This window comes from Cynara cardunculus, assembly GCF_001531365.2.
Source record: "Cynara cardunculus var. scolymus isolate 2C chromosome LG 10, CcrdV1, whole genome shotgun sequence".
Taxonomy (NCBI): domain Eukaryota; kingdom Viridiplantae; phylum Streptophyta; class Magnoliopsida; order Asterales; family Asteraceae; genus Cynara; species Cynara cardunculus.
Window position 1 is genome coordinate 27,282,538 of NC_037537.1, and position 21,606 is coordinate 27,304,143.

At 31.7% G+C, this 21,606-nt stretch overlaps 2 protein-coding genes across 4 annotated transcripts; both read right to left on the bottom strand.

Moving 5' to 3' along the window:
• Positions 1-5,008: 5,008 nt before the first annotated feature.
• On the bottom strand, positions 5,009-8,448 carry LOC112519699 (L10-interacting MYB domain-containing protein-like). Of its 2 annotated transcripts, XM_025127934.1 has the most exons (3): positions 8,380-8,448; positions 6,577-6,917; positions 5,009-6,023 (listed from the first exon to the last, which is right to left on the bottom strand). In XM_025127934.1, exons 2-3 carry the CDS (start codon positions 6,913-6,915, stop codon positions 5,511-5,513), a joined length of 852 nt encoding a protein of 283 aa, XP_024983702.1. In that variant the 5' UTR covers positions 6,916-6,917; positions 8,380-8,448; the 3' UTR covers positions 5,009-5,510. The 2 variants fall into 2 exon arrangements, with proteins under 2 accessions (XP_024983702.1, XP_024983701.1); XM_025127933.1 differs by lacking the exon at positions 8,380-8,448 and having other exon boundaries at positions 6,577-7,129.
• A 4,897-nt stretch (positions 8,449-13,345) lies between these two features.
• LOC112519218 (probable DNA double-strand break repair Rad50 ATPase) lies at positions 13,346-16,926 on the bottom strand. 2 transcript variants are annotated; one of them, XM_025127218.1, is made up of 4 exons: positions 16,418-16,926; positions 14,405-14,515; positions 14,226-14,306; positions 13,346-13,786 (listed from the first exon to the last, which is right to left on the bottom strand). In XM_025127218.1, the coding sequence occupies exons 1-4, from the start codon at positions 16,679-16,681 to the stop codon at positions 13,709-13,711; spliced, it is 534 nt and encodes a 177-aa protein (XP_024982986.1). In that variant the 5' UTR covers positions 16,682-16,926; the 3' UTR covers positions 13,346-13,708. The 2 variants fall into 2 exon arrangements, with proteins under 2 accessions (XP_024982986.1, XP_024982987.1); XM_025127219.1 differs by having other exon boundaries at positions 13,346-13,783; positions 16,418-16,925.
• Between the last annotated feature and the right edge of the window lie 4,680 nt (positions 16,927-21,606).

Consider the following 21,606-nt stretch of genomic DNA (forward strand, 5'->3'; position numbering starts at 1 on the left):
CTGTAAAGAGAATATATATGGGAAACGAAAGGCGTGTTACGAGAGAGATCTCGATGGTATCTGCCAAAATAATCGGCATGGGTCCTCACTCCCCATGCCTTTCAATTCTAAACTATTTCACGTCAAACGACAAAAACCTTAACTTGTACGTTTCTGTAGATTCGGACAACATCATTAAATGAAATGGTAACTATACAAATATATATATATATATATATATATATATATATATATATATATATATATATTATAATAATAATAATAATAATAATAATAATAAAGAGTGGTGAAGAGAATCCTATGATTTTTTTATTTTATTTTTTTTTACCATAAGTTATTTGCATCCAAATAACAATTTAGGAAGTGGGCCATGACTTATTAGGACGGTTGATTTTAGAATGGTGTAATTATAATAAAAATCAGTTTTATGGGACTTTTAAAATATCTATGCATTTTAATAAAATATTTTATAGGACCAAATCAAAAAGGGTCTTATCTGAAAGTGTTATAATAGATTCTAGTAGGGACGGATGCAATGTTAAAAAGGAGGGGGGAAGGAACCCCGGTCAAAAACTCAAAAAAAAAAATTATAGGTTAAAATTTAGGTTTTACATGATTTACTTTTTACTTCCTCCCATTACATTTTTCCACGGCCCCCCAACCCCAATCGAAACCAAAAAAATATGTTGAAATCAATCAAAAAAACCAAAAAAATTTCTCGAAATCAACCAAAAAACTTTAAAATTCCCTCGAAAATGTTGTAATTAGGTTAAGATCACATCGGACGATTTTGCGGGTCTTTAGTCTACCTTAAAGATGATCCCGTTGAACAAAAATCCTGGATCCGCTACTGGTTTCTAGAACATTTTTAAGTGTTTTAACAAGTTTATAAGGATGTATTTAAAATAAAGTGTCGTATTAGCTACTTTATACGATATTTTTTGAGAAGATGTTTGATAAACATAAGTTTCCTATAAAAAGGTAAGTTTATAAGACATTTTTCAAAATGGTCGTATTAGAATAGCTAATACGACACTTTATTTTGAAAACGTTATAAAAAACTTGTTAAAACGCCTAAAAACGTTCTATAAATGTTTTGTAACGCTTTAGAATGACGTTTTATAGTTTATTCTTATAAACTTCAGTCATCTAGTGAACTATTGTAAACCTCGTTCGCCTCTCACATGATACCTTTGGGCTGAGACAATATAGGTCGGCTCGAGGGTTTGCGGTTAAGAAAACCCTTTTTCCACAAACAATTTATGAAATAGCGTTTGAGAGACAATTTGGTTGGTGCCATACAATTTCAGTTCAACTTTTTTATTATCTTGAGAAAATCTCAGTACAATAACGTTAGATTTATACAACAAAGAAAATTGTTTAAGCGTCTTAATAGAATATTTTATACGATTTAATTTCATAGGACAAAACAAAAAAACGTCTTAAAATGTTTAAGTGTCATAATAGAATACTTTATATGATTAAAGTTTATAGGACTAACCAAAAAAACATCATATCTAAAAGTGTTACAATAGGTTATATGACGTTTTTTAGCATTTTAAGAAAGTTTTTAGATACTTTAAAAAATAAGGCATCGTTTTAGTTATTTTGTACAACACTATTTGAAAAAGTGTCGTATAAAAATATGGGGTTATAACCACAAGGGTGGTGTCTGATTGGTTTGAGCTTGGCTCCAAAGGTCAAAAGTACCTGGAGGTCCCAGGTTCAAATCCAAGGAGGAATAAAAATCCTCTTGTGATCACGGAGGTTCAAATGTGGTGACTCCGGGATATCTACAAAGCAAATGGTAGCCCTGAGATTAGTCGGCTCGCATAGCGTGTTGGATATCCAGGTTAATAAAAAAAATATGGGGTTATATGACACTTATCAAAAGTATCATACAAATTAGCTAATACGAGATTATTTTTAAAGTGTCCTAAAAAACTTGTTGAAACCCATAAAAACGTCATATAAACCTATTGTAACATTTATAAATATGACGCTTTATTGTCTGATCCTAGAAACTTAAGGCCTATAAAGTATGTTATTAGAGCACATAAACAATTTAAGTGTCCTATAAACTCAATTTTGTTGTAGTGTCTTAACCAAATAATCTCGTTTGACATGCCGCGAACTTATAAATTGGAGTACGAGGTAGTATCTTGACCAAATAATCTCGTTTGACATGCTATGAACTTATAAATCGGCGTACTGAGGTTCAAAACATGTCTCTAAATTTCTATCTAATGTTGGGTGATGAATCGATATATACTGGTCGACAAGTCGACCTTCACTCCAAGAAATCTTGACTTGGCAACGACGGTTTTAGGGGCAACGAACTCTGGACGAGACAACAAGTTACCCTCTAAAATGTATCGGGACTCTTTATCGTTGAACCAACTTTAAAAAGCGTCTAAAAATATATTCAGACGTCTTTTTATGAAACGTTTGTCGTGACCATGACCACCGACGCGACATCGCTCATCTCGGCATTTATTATCGCACGTGGTTGAAGGCATTTATGGTGCGTGTGTGTATATACAATTGCTCGTTTGTTTGTTTTTATTTTTGTCCTTTTAGGCTTTTGCCACATAATATATTAATTGTTATTTTTTTCAATATACACCCTTAACTTTTTATGTATTGACAATTTTGTCTCTAGTGAAAATGTTTATTCCATGTAGGCCCAAAAAAATTTTGGAACCATTCATGAGGTGGCATTTGCTATCACTAAAAAAAACCTCCATTACAATAAAATTGATTTTATAAGACGTCTAAAATGTCTAAACATCTGATAAAATATTTTATAGGACTTAAGTTTATGGAACCAAACCAAAAAGTGTTACAACATGTTTATAAGACGTTTTCAGGCGTTTTAACAAGTTTTTAAGTTATGGGGTGTTGTATATTTCAAATAACTGATCGGTTAATATACAGATAACACATTCTTGTAGGAAAGTTACGATTATTATATAAGATTTGGAAACGAGGAAATTGAGTTGAAATATGGGAATATCGAAGTGGGGTTCACGAGTACCGCTATCAAAATCTTTCCACCAGCTCTGATGCGTAGACATGCATGCATGTTCGTCGAAATTTGCGTGTTGATTGTGACAATGGAAACTGCTTTGTCTTGTATGTCGACGAAATTGCATCTATACCATGTATATCTATACAACGACTAATTGTCTTTTGTGCTGTCTTTCTACTTTTTATCTTTTGCCACATGTTTTATTTATTTATTTAATTCCATTTGCTACCCTAACTTTTTATGCTTTTGCACTTTTTGTCTCGTATGAAAAAAGTTCACTTTGGTCTTTTCAACGTGAAAGGAATTGTTACCGATCATTATCAACATGTTTCAACGAGTTTCTAAATCAGTATTTGTGATTTTGGTATTCACCAAATTAGAGATTATCATTTGTGGGTTTGGATGCAAATATGGGTCGAGTCTAAGGAGATGTTTGGTTGGTTTTCCATTAAATTTATATGGATAAAGTTGTTGTGTTGATTAATCTGTCTGTATAGAATAAGAACGTTTTTATTTATGAGAGTTTTTTTTAGATGAAATAAGCATGTATTTTAATTGGGAGTCATAGGTTCAAAAAAATTTGGCTTTCTACATAAAGTTCACCCTATAAGCTTACTGAATAAGCCACTTTTTATATCATTAAGTCACTATCAAACCGTCATGTATAGCTGACCAAATAAGATGTGAGTCTCATTAAGCTGCTAACAAACAGTAATATGTTGGAGCATTCAGAATGATATATGAAATGAAAAGTGAAATTTTGTGCGTGATTTATCGTACTCAAACCAATAATAAATCATTTCATCAAACCCAACACGTCAACCGACCATTTTTTTTACGCGTAGAATTGGAGTTGGCGGGAAATCTTGAAGTGGGGTACAAATCAGATGATCACGAACGACAAATATTCCACCGTTTTACGACAAATATTCCACTGTTTTCGCTATACGTGTGTACGATATATCCATCATAACGTGTGGACTAACCGCCACCACCACATAACATCGCAGCTTTCGTGAGTTGTCTGCAATTTGTAGCAACGAATACAACGACTAAATTGTCGTTTGTGTTGTCTTTCACCTTTCAAGCTTTTACTACATGTTTTTTTTTCGCATTTACTCCCTTAACTTTTTATGTTTTTACAATTGTGGCCCAGAAACTTTTGGAACTACTTTGAGGTGTTGGTGGGGATATTAACAATTTGATTATATTTCTATATTTTTTTTTATCTTGTATATATTACATCTTTAATAGAAACCAATTAACTGAAATATTTATAGAAATGATGAGAGTTTATCTACTATGATTTGGATATTTATGAAAGATGATCAGAGTACACTTATTATGTCAACAATTTATATTAGGAAACAATCAAGATATTCATTACATAGATAAACGGTTGAGATTGATTTCTAGTAACGGTTGAGTTTGTACCCACCTCTATATGAAATACCATAACGATTCAGTTAATGACAAGAAGATAAAGCAGAATATTACTACAAAAGTTTTGTTTGGTTGGTCAAAAGCTAGATTTTTGAAAAACTATTTATATTAGCGTTTCAATAAGTTTAAAGTGTTTTTTTCCCAATCATGTCCCTTATATTTTTTTTCCGATTGTTTTTTCAACATGTTTTTTAAGTCATTTTATATTATAAACTAACATGGGTTGTTCCAATGAAAATGAGAGTTATTGTGTGAAGGGTAAAAAAGATCTTTACCCTTTGATCAATCATAATTGAAGAGTTCCACTAGATCAACACTAATGAGAAGCACCATATTAATTCTGTTCTAAAGCGTAATTCATTGGTTGATTTGAAATTAAAAGTGATAGATGGTCAAAATATCTTCTTACATTTCTCACCTTAACTCCTGTTACCACACAATCTTTTGTTTTGTAAACGTGACCTAAATATAAAATTTAATCATAGCATTGAACGACATTAATTGAAACATAACCTCGTATAACATTAACCGCAACAACATAAGAATCATGTTCGTATTTTATACCAAACCAACAATACAAACTACATAAAAAAAGCGATCTTCAAAATACCAAGGGGCTATTTACTTACAGCTTAATGACCTAGACGATTTATTCATTTAGCCATATAGGGGTGTCTTTATGGCTTAATCATTAAGCCATTAAGCCAAAATGGCTATATGGAATAAACCAGGAACCCCAATCTTGTGTCCATTAAGCCACCTCAAACAAATTAATACCAGAACTAATCCATCCCTCTCTCTTTCCCTCCCTCAAACCCATCCTCCCGTCCTGCATGGAATAAGCTAGGACCTCAATCCTGTTTCAATTAAGCCATCTCAAACGAATTAATACCAAAAATGTAGTAGAAATCCAACCCTATCTCTTTACCTCCCTCAAGAACCCATCCTCCCATCCCTCAAACTGACAAATTTTAATAGACAAACAACTTAACTCACCCAGGGCTTAACGGAAAAAGAAAAAAAAAGCAAACCACCTCTAAGTTACTAGTCCTAACTTATGTCCGATCATTCTAACCCAATCTTCGACCTCATCGGCCTGCAAATGCAACCAAGCTTCCCTATAAGTAGCACTTTCACAAAAGATAACAAGTGCCATTTTGTGCAACGGATTTTTCGCTCCCCAACCAAGATTTCGTAACTTATCTTGACAATCCTTGAACGAAGGCCCATTATTCCTATCAATTATTAGTCTTAAAGCTTTCGACACATCTCCTTCAATGGTAAACATATTTGGGTTCTTTAAAGCTTTAGTCTTTTTGGTTGGTCTTTCATCTTTGGCATGAGAAGAACAATTAGGAGTTGAAGTTTCTGGTGCTTCATTCATATCTTCATTTTCTTCAATCAAGATAGGTTCAGCACAAGACCTGGATCTTGTAGAAGATGATCCCCCATCTTCAACCCTTTTGATAGCCACCTCCTCAAAAAGTTGTGTGCAAAGTGTAGGAAATAGTAGTGATGTACTCTTCAACGATTCTACGTATTTATTCCCCTGTATTAGAAAAAAAAAACCTGTTACTAGACGCAGATAACTAAGCTGAAGAAAAGAACATAGAGCACATAAAGATTGGGTTTATAGAACGTTTAAGATGTTTAAGTGTCCTAATTGCATACTTTATAGGATTAAGTTATGACCAAAACGATAAAGCGTCCTATTTAAAAACATTACAATAGGTTTATGGGACGCTTTGGGCGTTTAACAATTTTTTAGGACGTTTTAAAATAAAGTATCGTATTAGTTATTTTATACAGTATTATTTGAAAAAGTAACCTATAAACACAAGTGTCCTATAAAAATGGTTTATATGACACTTCTCAAAATTGTCTTATAAAATAGTTAATAGGACCCTTTATTTTAAAAACGTCATAAAAAACTTGAACAAAACGCCTAAAAGTGTCCTATAAACCTATTGTAACACTTTTAAATAGAACGCTTTATAGTTTGGTCTTATAAACTTAAGTCGGTATGCTATTAGGATGCTTAAACATTAAGCGTCCTATGAACCTAATTTTGTTGTAGTGACTAGTGAGAGTAAGAAAGTAACCTTCATTTCTATGATCCATTCTTCTTCCGATAGATTAAACGTGTTGGTTATAGAATCATACACGTTCCCGGATTTGTTTTTCAGTTTTGACCATGCTGAATATTTGCCTTTGAGATAGTCATAATGGTTCTTCATTTGTTTTTGATCGACAACAAAATTATGACTGCTTTTTAGCTTTTCTGCAACGTTTTTCCACGAAAACGCCTTGAGGCTAGCGCCTTTCCGTCCATTTTCTGCAACTTCACGAATACATGCTTCTAGGAAAGTCTTTACCACATTTTCACTTTTCCAACTAATCCTGACTTTTTTTATCTTTTGAGATTCACCAATTTGTTCCATACCTAAAGAAATAAAACAAAACCAACATGTATAATTCAAGCAAGTAATAGAATATGAACTTGAAGCATCAGCACTCATCTTAAAATTGCATCTCTGTCCATCTAACCATATAACCGTAAATGCAATCAACATAAACAAGTCGGAGAAAAAAACCATCTTGGTATGTTACCTTGACTGACTGCAAAATTTTCCTTTGTGGGCAGGGTTTGACATGTCAATAACACCCAAAATGATTTCTTTCAGCACTTGAAAAGAGTTTGTTGCCATTGTGATCTTAGCAAACAAATATGAAAAAAGCTCTTGAAGAAAAAGAATAACATCTTTAGTCCAATATAAAAGCATAACTCAGTGATGCGTCTGAACTCACTTTTGAACCACAAAAACAGATGACACCCTAACAATATAACATAAATGACAAAGGAACCAAAATGACTTCCAATGAAATCAAATTGCACATCAATTATGACATAGAGCAAGCCAAATGTGTAACTCCAAGCAACAAGCTGTTTACCATAACCATTTCCCATGTTAACATGCACATTTAGAAGTCCCTATAAGAGACTTGGGAAAATAATTTATGTGGTTAATACTAATCTACTAGGAGTGCTGTATCTGTCAGTGAACAAGAATCACATATGAGTTATCATTATAGGATAGGAACACAATGGCAAAACCAAAAGTAGCATTTAACTCCCAGAAAACATGCCTATCGAGTACTCAGCAACAAAGAACAAACAAGTTGAAGGAAACCAGAACTACAAAATTTGGGAAATTTCAATATTCAGAATTCTATTATTTCGGGAATAAAGATCCTTGTCTATCCAGTAACATTTGTATGAATAAACCTAACTCGGTCCCAATTCTTGATGTGCACCTTCACTTTGCAGCATTATGAACTCCATCAATATGCAAAATATATCTGGTGTATTAAATTTGTGGGACTGTTGCTGTTCAAAATTACGTATGGAATTCGGAAATCATCATTTGGCACTGCACAGAGTTTATTCAAGCAATCGACCATTTAACGGCACGATTCACATTTACTAAGTAACAATTAGGTGAATAAACAGAGGTCGGATCTTGCAAGGAACAAATTATAGGTTTTAATGCTGATCCCTCATCAATTATCCCTTATAATAATTAAAAAATTGATGAAATATACAAATTCAAGTTCCAAATAAGGGAATCTTCAAAATCAAATTTCAAGCCATAATTCTAGTTCATACAGCAATCGAACGATCCCAGCAGTCTGGTATAAACAGAAAAATGCAAGTAATGAAAGAAATTGAAAACAAAATCAGCAAAAATACAATATGTGATATGCAAATCGATAACAATTGCAACAAAACCCTTGTGAATGATTGAAGAAGATAAGAAACAGATTGTGGAAGAATTCTATCATATTATAATACGCGAATCAACATGAATGCAAGTGAGAATTTCCATTAAAGAAGACTCGTTTACCTCCTCCGATTATGAAATCGCTTCCGATGAGAACCCTAGCAAGCTATCCACTTGAAAACGAAACCCTTGTATTTCCCTTCTGAGCCAAGAAAACAAATAAATTAAATTAAAATACACTCCAATTATAAATTAAAAAAATTAACACACAATGATTTGTTATATTATATAAGATTTTGAGATCATAAAATGACACCGAAACTTTACGGTAAAACATTGTAAAAATATAAATTCTTATTAGATTTATATTTATAATCATAATAATGACGTGTAAGCTTAGGAGCCTTTTACTAGACGCTTACTCGGGTAAGTAAACACTAAGTCACATTATCTTACTGGATAAATATGGTAAGAACCAAGAATCTTACCCCGTAAGAACAAGACAATAACCAAGAATCTTACCCGATAAGTGAAGGTGACGACTCTTAACACGGTAAGCGTTTACCGGGATAAATTGTTGCATAAAATACCGTTTTGTTGGACTAAAACCTTACCCGGTAAGTAAACGCTTACCGGATAAGTGTTTGGTAAACGGCCCCTTAGTTGGCAAAAAATTTGGGTGATGTCTTCGTTAGCATGTCTACAGGTAAATCAGTTATTAAATAAACAAAAAGTTTGATTGTTTGATTGAGACTTCAAAATGATGATTCTCTAACATAACATAGAATTCAGTTGAAAATTGGTTTTATTTTAATTCAATTTTCCTATTACAATTCAACGGTTCAAATCATGAATCATAACTATTCAAGCCCATAAAACCTTAGCAATGTTTTTAGGCCCATTTTGGTAGATCTAATTAGCCCACGAGTTCACACAATAAAACCCGATAAAAGAAACCAATGGGCCGTTTACATAAATGCTTACAGGTAAACACTTATCATTAGAAGTCAATATTATAATTTATTTTTCGGATAAGATTATAGTACATCAAAATAATATCATATACAACAATTTATCCGGTATACACTTACCTGGGTAAAAGTCTTCACCCTAACTTAACTATTTTGGGGGTAGTTATGGAAATTTCAACCACAATCGGACCAATTTTTATTATTCTTGATATTTACTATAAATATCACCGTATTTTACTATAAATGATTGGTTTTTCAATTTCTCAAAATATTTATAGTTCTCATTTGAATTCTTCATAAAAGTAATATTTGTATATATTAACTATTTAAAGTTTCTCCAATATATTCTTTATAATTTTATCAACTAAAAAGACATAATTCAAATCTAAAAAAATTACATTCAATTCCGGCGTTTCCATTATTTGGAGATTTTAACATTAATTATATTATCAAAAATATTCAATATCGTTTAAATAAGTTTTATATAAAATAATTATACATTTATTTTATTAATAAGAAAAAATAATATAATAAAATATTTTTCTCTCTTTAAAAAATAAAATTAAGTGTTTTCCAAATTTATAGATTTTTTAAAATTCTTTCTTAATTTTTTCTATTTTAATTTTCTTTTTAAAATCTGCCAAAGCAAAAAAAAACTAATAAAAAAACTATTTAGTATTACTTTTGCTCCATTTTTGCTTATTATCATTAATGCCATAATTATGCAAAGCATTAAAGGAAAAAAAAAGGGCATTTAATGCATTTATTTGCATTAATTGTACCAAAAGAAAGGTATAATAATCCTCAAGGGATTATAAAAACGAAATTTTGTGAAACATTTTTCTGATTCTACTGTCAGAAATAAATCTTAAATTACAAATATCAAAAAAATAACAATGAAGGTTATTAGCAGCATACATGCAGTCTTCTTATTATTTATCTTAGCATCAGTAATAACGTCAACAACAGGCGATTTACGTATATTTTGTGGTATGGATGTGTCGTGATCTTTTTTTCTCGTTTTAATCTTTGTTTACTGCGTGTGACATTAATTTTGTGATATGTCGTTTGTGTTAGGTGGTGATGGGGATCCGAGTATTAAAACAATATGTAGGGCCGATGTTCCATGGAGGGATGCTGCTTGTTCAGGTTCATGCATGGCGTATTGTATCTTCTGGAGAGGGATGTGTGCGCAAGGAACATGCGACATTGCGAAAACATGTTCTTGCCGGTGGCCTTGTTAAAGTTTTGGAGCTTTTATCAGTTATTTACGTTTGTTTTATGACAGATTGACGGTTTGAAAGTTCTTATAATTGATGTTGAATTTGTGATAGATTGAAATCTGTTTGTGGGTTATTTTGTTGTTCGTGTTATATTTTTTGGTAACTAAATCTACTTAAAACGTGTGAAATTCATAGCTACGTATAAACTTTTCGCTGAATTTTTTTTTAATTAAAACATGTTGTTTTTTCTCGTAATCATATTCCCTCGTTCAAAGGGTAAGTTCTTTTCTGTAGATTGAAATTTATATTAAAGTGAATCGTTGTATATAGTAATAGAATATGAAGCCAAGAAATCAGATATAATTGAAACAAAATGACCAAGTGCTAAATTATCTGATGATACCAAAATCCGTTGAGGTGTGAACTTCACAAACATAAACTTAGATTGCTTGTATCAAGTGTATGGATCTGATATCACTAACAAGAATATCATTAAAACTGTTGTATATGAATATATCGTTCAGGATTGAGTATTACACAAACCCAATAGGATTCAGTAGTATCGGGCCAGCCCATATGAGCCCGTAAACAAACAGAAAAATTCAGCTCGTGAGTGAAAGAACCCATCTTAGTCATACTAATCCTAGTTTTGTTACATATAATCATAGAGTTGGGTTCATGTGAGACAATTACTTTCGTAAGACGTGAAACACGATTTTTACAATTGAAATTTCACAACAAAATATGGTGAAAGTAAAAAAAAAGTCGAATCTTCAGAGCAAAAACACTGTGAAAGTTACCTTCACGGTGTTTTGTTGTAAAGTTTCAAGTGTAAAAATCGTGTCTCACGAAAACAGTTTTGTCTCACATGATCTCAAGTCTATAGTCATAATTAAAAAATTTATCTTAATATCAACGGCTTTACGATTATCTTATTTATTTAAAAACATTTTCAAAAGTTCCTCAATAATCCATAAAAAATAGAAAAATAAAAAACAAAATCTTAAAAAAATATATACACAACTTCAATTTTTTTCCTTTTCAGATTCTAACAATAATATTATTAAAATATTCTATGTATTAAATATCATAAACCTTTAATAATATAAATTTTTCAAAATAAATTTCAACAGATCAGCAAATCTTCTCTTTTTTTCAAAAAGTAAGTGACTGTTTGGCTTAGATTGGGTCACGGAATAAAAATGGAAATGACTTTTCATTTCCTACGGTTTAACCTGTAATAAAAATTTGGGCTTCTGGAAGAATGAATTCATTATATTATATAAAACCAAACGGTTTTTTTATTATCATTCCTGTTGGTTACTGATTAATATCTCTAACCGAACACCCATTAAAAAAGACGATCTAAAACGTTAAAAATTTATTAATCGGGCGATTTTTAAATCATTTAATATATTTTTTTTTTAATTTAAACATGATGTTTGTATACTACAACATACAAACCAATGCATGTGTTGATTTTAACCTTTTCTGCTTAGTATTTAATAAAATATTAAAAGAAATAATCAAACAGTAGTTGGATCAACTTTTTTGGATTTGTACAGAGGGACTAAAAGTGGTTAATTACAAAAGTCAGGGGAGGTTTTCTGCAATAACGGATTAAAATAAAGTAACGTGCGTTGTCTTATACTCCCCTCTTCACATGTCGACAACCATTTGTCGTAAACTTTAATTTTAAAAATGGTTGTAGTGATTCCCAACTGTCATAACCGTCTCATTCCTGTCACCTCTCACCATCAAACTATTTTATACAGTATTATTTGATCTGTAAATGTCAATACAGTATTCGAGTTACTGGTAGAGTCTACTTTTCGTATATAAATATTATACACTTCAAAAAGAAAGTTATGATCCTGTGGTTGTAGTGATTCCCAACCGTCATAACCATCGTATTCCTTGCCACCTCATCTTCATGACTACCTACACCAGGTATATATCTCACTCAAAAGTTGGACTTAATATGAAAATAGCACTAATCCCTCGGACTCGAAAACTAATAACAAAAATGGCTTAACCCAATAGCCATCTGGGGTGGTGGATTGAAGCTCAACTTAGGTGTCTACTGATATTGGTTCAGCAGTATTCAGGTTATTGATGGGGTCTAGTTTCCTAGGAGGTTCATACTTTAAACCTCATGTGCATGGCCACATGGGTATTTTTTGTATATAAATATTATATATTTCAAAACTAATTAGCGATTTATGCAAATAAGAAGTACCCGCACAGCCATGCAAATCATATGTATCTAGAGGCAGATATAATGGGTTTTTTTCCGGGTGATTGCACCATTTAACTATAATAAACGAAACCATGGACATTTTTCAACAAATTATCACTAAACTTGTTGGTCAGTTCCACACTTTTCAAATACAAGGTCTTGTTTTCGAGTCTTTTCCTCAGGCAGTAGCATCCTATGTCAGGTTTAGTCTCAGACTGCTACAAATTGCCTAGGTGAACCTTTCCATAAAAAAGGTATCAGATTTATCTGGTTGGGTTCAAATCGACATAATTCAATTCCAACCCAATACTGTTGAAATATCTTACAACCCATTCAGATATCAGGTGGCTTCATTAGTATCCTTAACTTCTACAAAACGGCTTTAACCTAACAGATAAGACGTACATCGTTACAAGAATACAGAAAGATTCACCAGATCTTTGGATGAAAATGACAATAGATTAAGCAGTCTGCCTCTGGAGGAAGCAAAAACAGTTGTCTTTAGTAGAGAAATTGGGGTATTTTGGTCCACAAGCATCAGCCTGCAGCGATCATTTGGACCACTGAAAACTCACCCACTTCCTTCACTATCAACCATCCATGGAAACCATCATCTTATCTTATCTAAACAAAGAAACCTTTCCAACACCCAAAATGCAAATCGAACTTCAAATATATATAACAAAATACAGAATCCACCATCTTTCAAGAGTTAAAAATGGACAAACTAACAGTAAAAAATGAAGTCTAGAAATGGAAACAAAGAGGTTTTTGACATGATTTTAGTTACAGACCTGTTTTTACAGAGGTATTTCCAAACCTAGATCAGCAAAATACAAACACCCATTAACGACCACGACTAATCAAACTTAAAACAAACGAAAAACCGACAGAAATTTTTCAACCAAACCCATATGTAATAAGAACATAGCCAAAAGAAGGGGAAAAGATCTTCTTTCTTAAATACATCACACAAACCTAATTAGCTTAAGCCCATCAGCATCAGGTTGTCGTCACACTTATTGTATCGTTTCAACGCTCTTGCTCAGCTCTTCCAGCTTCTTCATCCTCATCTTCTCGCTTTCGCTCACCAGCTGCTTAATAATTGTTTATACCCACATAAAGAAAGCATGTTAGTTGATGTTTTGTTTACTGTTTTCCCCATTAAAAACAGGGGAAATTGACAGAAATAGTCCATCAGCAAATAAGGTTTGGTTTCAATTTTTAGCCATTTATCAGCCATTCATTACGCAGAAGGTTTACGCATGTGTAAGCCTTATTTTTCAGCAAAAAAAAAAGGTTTTCTGCATAAAGATCCAGAAAACTTATGCATACAGTGGAATCCTTAAGCAAAAACCTTACGTAAAAACCTCTTTCTTTCTTTTTTTTTTTCTTATGCATATGCATGAGCCTTCTGCGTAAGGATTGGCCAAAAAGTGAATTTGGGTCAGAAAGTGGCTAAAAAATGAAATCACTTATCAGGTTTAGCTATTTCAGTAAATTTCCCAATAAATAGGCATTTAACTTGGCACCAACCTCCATCAATCTTGTGATGAGTTGTACTTTCTCTTTGTTCTTTTCATTGAATGCATCCAGGGCTTCCTTATACTCCCTTTCCTGTGAAAAAAGCAATCAAGAAACAATTTCTAGAAAATGTAGAACTGAGCTGTATGACCAAATCAAGATATCTTGGTGTTCAGGAAAGGCGGTTCTACCTTTTTCTGACAGGTCTGTCCCAGTGGCTTCAACTCTTTGTTGACGGAATCAATCTTCTTACGAACGACTGAAACTTCTTTCTTCATTGGATCTGTTAGCGCTTCGAGTTCCTGATAATACATCCCATAGTTTAGTTTTTGAAAGATCCATTGAAGCACCACATAAAGAAAGAACAACCTTTAGAGCACCTTTTAGTTTCTGGTACCAAACGAACCCAGTATATCCCATCTCAGGTAGGGTCTAAGGAGGATAAAATGTGCGCAGAGCTGATCTCTACTTTTTAACTACTTATCAAGATTTAAAAGTAATTCACACCTATTTGACACGTAGAGCTCAACTTTTTTTAGAATTAAAGGCAAGCCACATGGAAACTCGACCAAATTTAGAATGTGATAGGGAGAGAGAGGTGGGGGTAGTAAATGCGAAATGGTACCAAAGATTGAAGCCTCCGAAATGGGGAAACGGGCTTTGTCATCTTGAAGGCAAACCATTTGGAAAGAGAGAAAGATCGGTGATCGGTAGTTAACGTCTTAAATTTATTTCATTTCGTGGTCTCCAACACCCCTAAGAAGTTGCTACCACTATGGCCAAGTGAAACCCCTTTGAATCTTTATCTAAAAGTGCCCTTCTATAAAGAGTGAAGGTTCCTACACACACATGTATATAGAGGGAGGTTCAGGGAAAAACTCCCAAAAATGTACATACCGGACAAATTACTAACAAGTTACTTGTATGCACATGTGCATATCATCCAGATGAACGATTACTAGGGTGTTTGGGGCTTGATGGTCGATGTCTAGCCAATGTAGGACTCCAACACAAACGATTCAAACCCTTAAAAAATGGGGAGTACACCACCATATCTCACCAACAAGGCCAATAAAGATTTCATTCATTCAAAATGTAACTTGCTAAGGACTTCATCATCATTTCTTCAGTTCACAACTACTCTATGACCCACCACCCTTGCTTTGATGAAAACTTAAATACTAACAATTCAGACTCCTATGATTCAATACACCCAATGAGTAAACAAGAAATTTTCAAACATACCAAAAATACAGAATTGAATGAAGATCAGAGTAAAAAGATGGTAGGAAGTTGCAGGTACCGAATCTTGGGAGAAAAACATCGGTTCCGGTAAGTTAACTGACCCGATTCATTGAAAACGACAAGATCTTACAACCTGAATGATGTACAGTTATAAACTATACTCTCACAGAACTTACAACCAAACTTTAGAAACCATTTACCTTCAAATTATTGAATCATAAAGATGAGAATGATTCAAGAACTAATTATGTTTACCAGAGCCATTAAAATAATACTGTTTAAGAGAATGAATTTAAGTAAATCTTCAAAAACCCAAATAACATTCAATTTCTTGATCCATTTCAGTTAGGTTTGAACCATTTAAAAGTAGATCTACCACAGAAGTTTTAGTCTTGAATTATACTATAAAAAACAAGAATTTATAAGCAAAATCCTCAGAGAGAAAACTCACAGATTGTAAACTAAAAATTTTATCCCAGACTAAAAGAAACCCTGATTTACTTTTCCCAAAAAATTCAGCTTTCAAGGAGTCAAAATTGAAGCCCTCTGTAATGTTTCACCGACGTTACTGTTTCAAATTTTCGAGAAGAACACCCACAACACACTTCCCCAAATCGTGCATTAAAATCCCTAATTTTCCTTCCCAAAATCCAACAAATTTGTACAGATTCCTTCGATATAAACCACGCCATAAGCAAAAAGCTAAAAAAAATCCTCATTTTTCACCCAGAAAAACAAACGATTCCACTTTCCAGTTATGTAAAACAACAAGAAGAGACGTTTTACTGCTTCAATTTCAGAAGGAAAAAGAAACACATAAGAAAACCCTAATTTTGTTTCTCCCAAAATTGAAGTCGAAAAAACTGCAAAATCAAACAAACCCTTCACAACCCACAAATCTAAAACGAAAACCCATAAAAAATCGCAAAAAAAAAAAAAGTTGAAGAGAAGAATCAAACCTCACGGATATTAGCCAAACGTCTGGTTTCTTCTTCAATACGACCCAACTGAGCTTGAACCCTTTCCCTAACTTCCAATTTTTTCTTCTCAATCTCTTCTTCTTTAGCTTTAAAAGTAGAAAGAGCAGACCTAGACATCTCTTCGTCTTCTTTAGTCATCAACCCATTGAAGCTCAAGCTCCCTGAAATTTGACCAGCTTGCATCAGTGTTTGAAGCTGTTCACTTGATTGCCTCTGTGTTTGTAGCTGTGTTTGGGTAGTCATTTCTTGTTCTTCCCTCTTTTTCTTCAACCAGAAAAAGCGAAAAACCCTCCTTCTTGCCCTGATTCCTCTCTTTATCTCTCCAATATTTTCTTTCTTTTGCTTTATTGTTGGTAACGGGTGTGTTTCACTTTCTTCTTCTTTTTTCTCTCTGTAGACTGTTTGAAGTGGTGATTGTTATGGAGGAGAGAAGGCAGGCCTTAATGCCAAAGTTATGAAGCCTTGTAGCCCCACCACCGATGAGAGAGAGAGAGAGAGAGAGAGAGAGAGAGAGATGGCGAGAGTGTATGATTATATGTATATATGTATATATATATATACACATACATGGGTGTTTGTATATATTGCCAGCAGAAAAGAAAACATGAAATGACAAAATTACCCATGAACCTTCAACGGGAAGATTATGAAAGGAATGGCTAATACATAAAGTTTCTTTAATATACTTATCAAACTTTGACCCTTCCAACATAATTTGTGTAAACCAATTCTTTTTCTTTTTTTAATTAACTTAGATATCTAGTCTCTTATTCAAATTGATTAATCTCAGAACGATCATCTGCTTTGTAAATAGCTTAGAGTCATCATATTTGAACATCCATAGCCACAAGAGAATTTTTATTCTTCCTTGGATTTGAACATGTGACCTCCTGATACTTTTGACATTTGGAGTCAAAACTCAAACCAATCATTATTTTTCATCATCATCATCATCATATTTTCATATAATTTTATCTATTAAGAGATGTTTAAGATTGCTTATTTGAAACAAGTTATGTTTTTTTACAAAAATCCTTATCAATTTATTATAAGTTATAATTATTTAACTTCTTCAAAAACGTCTTATTACTGGTTTGATACCAGTATACACTGTTTATCTAAACACTCAAAAATGTTTATTATTGGTGTCACATTGGAAGAAGATAATAAGTTGTTCTTATAAGCAATCCCAAACACCCTTTAAGTCACAAGTATTTTTAACAGATTTTTTAAAATACAGATTTTAGGGTTTTTATTTTAACAGACCTCTTAAAACTTTAGTTAAAATGGAGAAAATAGTAAAAGTATTATTAAATTCTTCAAATTTAGAGTAATCTTCAAAATGATTGCTTAGGTAAGAGAAGTGATTTTTATTTTTTTGACCAACAAAAATCTTTTAAATTAAATGTTTACGAGAGACAGAGGTGGAACACAAGCTTTTTAAACGAGGGGGCCGAACCTAAATTTTTTAAATGTGTCATATAAACGAGTATGGTTTGCTTCAATGTAATAGGCATATATGTTCTAGAAAAACACAAAAAGACATTCCCTAGAATTAGGGTTGTGAACGAATCAAACGAACACGAACGGAATTTTTTATGTTCATGTTCACTCGTTAAGAAAATGTGCTTGTTCAAGTTCGTTAATATTCATTCGTCAAGATAGATGCTCTTCTATAACGCAACTCATGGGTGATCTAAATTTCTTCTTATACTACTCACCTTAACTAATATTCTCACACGATTCTTTGTTTATATATATATATATATATATATATATATATATATATATATATATCAACAAACAATTTTTTTTAATTTTTAACTATGTTAAATTCGGATAATGGAACGAGTATGACAGAGAGACCAACTCAAACAATTATTTTTTTTATCATATGTAAACGCTAAAACCTACTTAAGAGAGGAAAAAGCACAGGGGCCATGGCCCCTACAAGCCCCTAAATCCGCAACTTATGAGAGATGAATAATATTTTAATAATATAAATAATGAATTTTCAAAAGATTCTCTATAATTTTTTTAAAATAAAGAACCAACAGTTAAAATCTCTATAAAAAATTATATTCAATTTCAACAAATTCTCTATTTTATAAATTTAATATATATTACGTTATTATAATATTCTTTAGTTTATTCACAATATATATTTTTTGAATTTATATAAAATAATAATATTTTAATCTTATTGATGGAATTAAATAAAATAACAATTTCTCTCATCGAACAAGAAATTTTAGAATAATCTCTGAACTTTGAGTTTTTTCATGTTTTATCCATTCTAGAGAAGATTATAGATAATCTGTTGGAGCAAAAATATAAAGAATAAAACCTTTATTTTATTTATTAAGGAATCTGTTGGAAATGTTTATTGTAATCTTTAAAATGGATAAGCTGTTAGAAATGAACGTAGATTTATTTTGAAAAATCTGTTGACGAAGCTCTTTTAACCAATTTATGAAATTCATTCACTAATATTTTAAGTCTTTTAATTGTGGTCTCAAAACGACGTTTTTCAAAATAATGATATAATTATTTGAGCAACTGATTGATAGTTAAAGTATCTTACCAAAGGGCTTTTGGCCTAACTGTGTGTGAGTCTTTGGCCTCCTACGAGGTCAATGGTTCAAATTTCATCAAATGTGAGAAGAGTGTGTGAGTTTATTTGTGTTATTTGTCGTATATAAATATTATATACTTAAAAAAAAGTATGTTTAGTAAATTCATAAAATAAAGAAAATAAATATGCTGAATATTTTTATAACTACAACATATTATCTACTAAAGATAATCTTCAACATAGAGTATATGTTGTAAATACACTTATAGCATCTCTAACAGATTCTCTAAGATTTTGAAAATCAAGATTTTGGACAAGTTTTTGCTCGGATAAATTATTCAAAACAGATTCTCTAACGATCCACAAAGCTTGAAGACAGTAAGGTTGGTATATCTGATAATGCCAAAACATGGGCCCATGATGTTATGCTAACCACCTATTTGGTATTGATTCTACTTGTTTTTTAACGTCTACTAAAATAAAGTTTATTTGGTTGTTGCTTTGATGGTGTAAATTTTGTCTAATCCGTTCAAAACAAAAGTGACCCGAAGAATATGCAATAAGAAGACATTTCGTGTTCTGTTCAAATGCATTTTAACTGTTGTAGATAGAATGTCATTTTTCACTGATAGAATCTTTACCAGGTTACAAAGTTGTCTTTTTTTTTCCTTAGAATCAATTTGATCGAAACTAAATGTGAAACCATTTTTCTTTGTTAATTATGGATATTCATGTCAACTTACGTACACATCGAGTAATCCCATGGTCCTAGAAAACAATCAGAAAAATTCTCAGTGTCATTGCAGGAATCGAACTGGTGATCTCTGAAGAAATTCTCAAATACCTAAGTTTTATTGTCAGTTAAACTAATCTCACAAGGTTAATTGTCAAACAATTTAAGCACTGATAATGGTAATTATATTTGACATAATCATTTTAGAATAAAAAAACTAAAACAAAAATCATATTTATTTTTAGAGTAAATTACCTTTTTAGTTCCTATGGAGCATAGTCTTTTGAAAATTTCTATTTTCGTTCATGTGGTTCTAAAATTTCAGTTTTCATCCCCATAGTTTATAATTCATTACTGCTTTAGTTTCTATGTTTTAAATTTATTGTTTTTTTTTTCGTTCTTGTGGTTTACAATTCATTTCTATTTTAGTTATTCATACTTAAAAGTAGTGTTTGGGACTCAGGGACGGAAATATGCAAACCATAGAGATGAAAACCAAAATTTTGAAACAGAAATCAACAATTTTAAACAAACCACAGGGACAAAAACGTAATTTGCTCTTAAATATATGTAATTATGTTTCATTAACTACCAAGAAACTCAAAAGAACAAACATTTGATAGAAAAATGTTACCTTTTGTGCATATATTCGTTGTCCGTAACTCGATATGCAAATGCGTCTTATTTTCAAATTTGCAATAACCATTCATTGATATATAATGATTAAAATTTTGTAAAATATTTTTTTTCTTATTAAAATTAATAACATAAATATTTTCATATTGTGAATTATTTTAAAAAAGAATTTTTAAATGATATGTAATCTAAGTATTTTCAATAGCTTCTTTAAAATAGAGAAAATTAACTTTTTGTTCTCTATAACGTTCTTTAAAATAGAAAAAACCCAAAGTTTAGAGAATTTTCTAAAACTAGATGCTAAGAGAGAACACTGATTATTTTTAAAAAATTATAGAGAATCTGTTGGAGATTTTTAGAAAAACTGAATTAGATAAAAAAAAATGAATGATAATAAAAAATGAATATTATGTAAAAGAATGTTAATGAAAGGTATGAAGTGTAAAAAGGGTAGTGGGGTGAATGATCCAGGGAAGCAAAGGGGTGGTGGCATGTGCATGTAACATGATGCATGATGTATGTGGCATGAGGCTGAGGCATGGGGTGGTTGGTACACAATTCCATCTCTAACCTAACTTTGTTCCCTCATCCCCTTCCATGTGGTATCCAACATATATACATATACATTATATATGTTGGATCTTTTATATATATATATATATATATATATATATATATATATTATACATCAATACAATCATTTATATTATCCATAATCGTTGGATTAAAATCAATCAATGGTTGATAACAGTTTCTACAGTTCTTCATTTTTTACAGTTCTCTATCGATTCTATCATATATATATATATATATATATACATATGTGTGTGTATGAGATACATAACTTAAACCAGAGTTTAATACTTCCTACTCAACGAATACTTTCACTCTCTTTCTCTCTAGAATTTTATGGTTTTATAAAAACCGTAAACAAATTATATAATTTTATGAAAATATGTTTGTCAAGTAGTTGAATTGTTATATTATGTCATCTAGACATGAACTGTATGTAAAAAGTGTAAATAACGCGTCATTTAACTATGTGATCAATGCCATTCATATCAAATCTGGCTAAAATATAGTCGAAAGAAGATATAAGTGAGTATTATATGACATTAACATAAAGTCTATTGAGCGTTGTTTTATAGCTCAGTAGACAAATGGATGAAATGACTTTGTACAAATACAAAACATGTCATGAGTTTGATCTAAGGCCCCCCAACT

Excerpts from the sequence above, each read along its gene's own strand:
- LOC112519699 (XM_025127933.1), bottom strand. The coding sequence starts at position 7,071 with ATGGTTTTTTTCTCCGACTTGTTTATGTTGATTGCATTTACGGTTATA. Across the intron at positions 6,024-6,576 it reads AATGGATCATAGAAATGAAG|GGGAATAAATACGTAGAATC; the intron begins GTTACTTTCTTA and ends TTTCTAATACAG.
- LOC112519218 (XM_025127218.1), bottom strand. The coding sequence starts at position 16,681 with ATGACTACCCAAACACAGCTACAAACACAGAGGCAATCAAGTGAACAG. Across the intron at positions 14,307-14,404 it reads GACAGACCTGTCAGAAAAAG|GAAAGGGAGTATAAGGAAGC; the intron begins GTAGAACCGCCT and ends CTTTTTTCACAG. Across the intron at positions 13,787-14,225 it reads TCATCACAAGATTGATGGAG|CAGCTGGTGAGCGAAAGCGA; the intron begins GTTGGTGCCAAG and ends ACAATTATTAAG.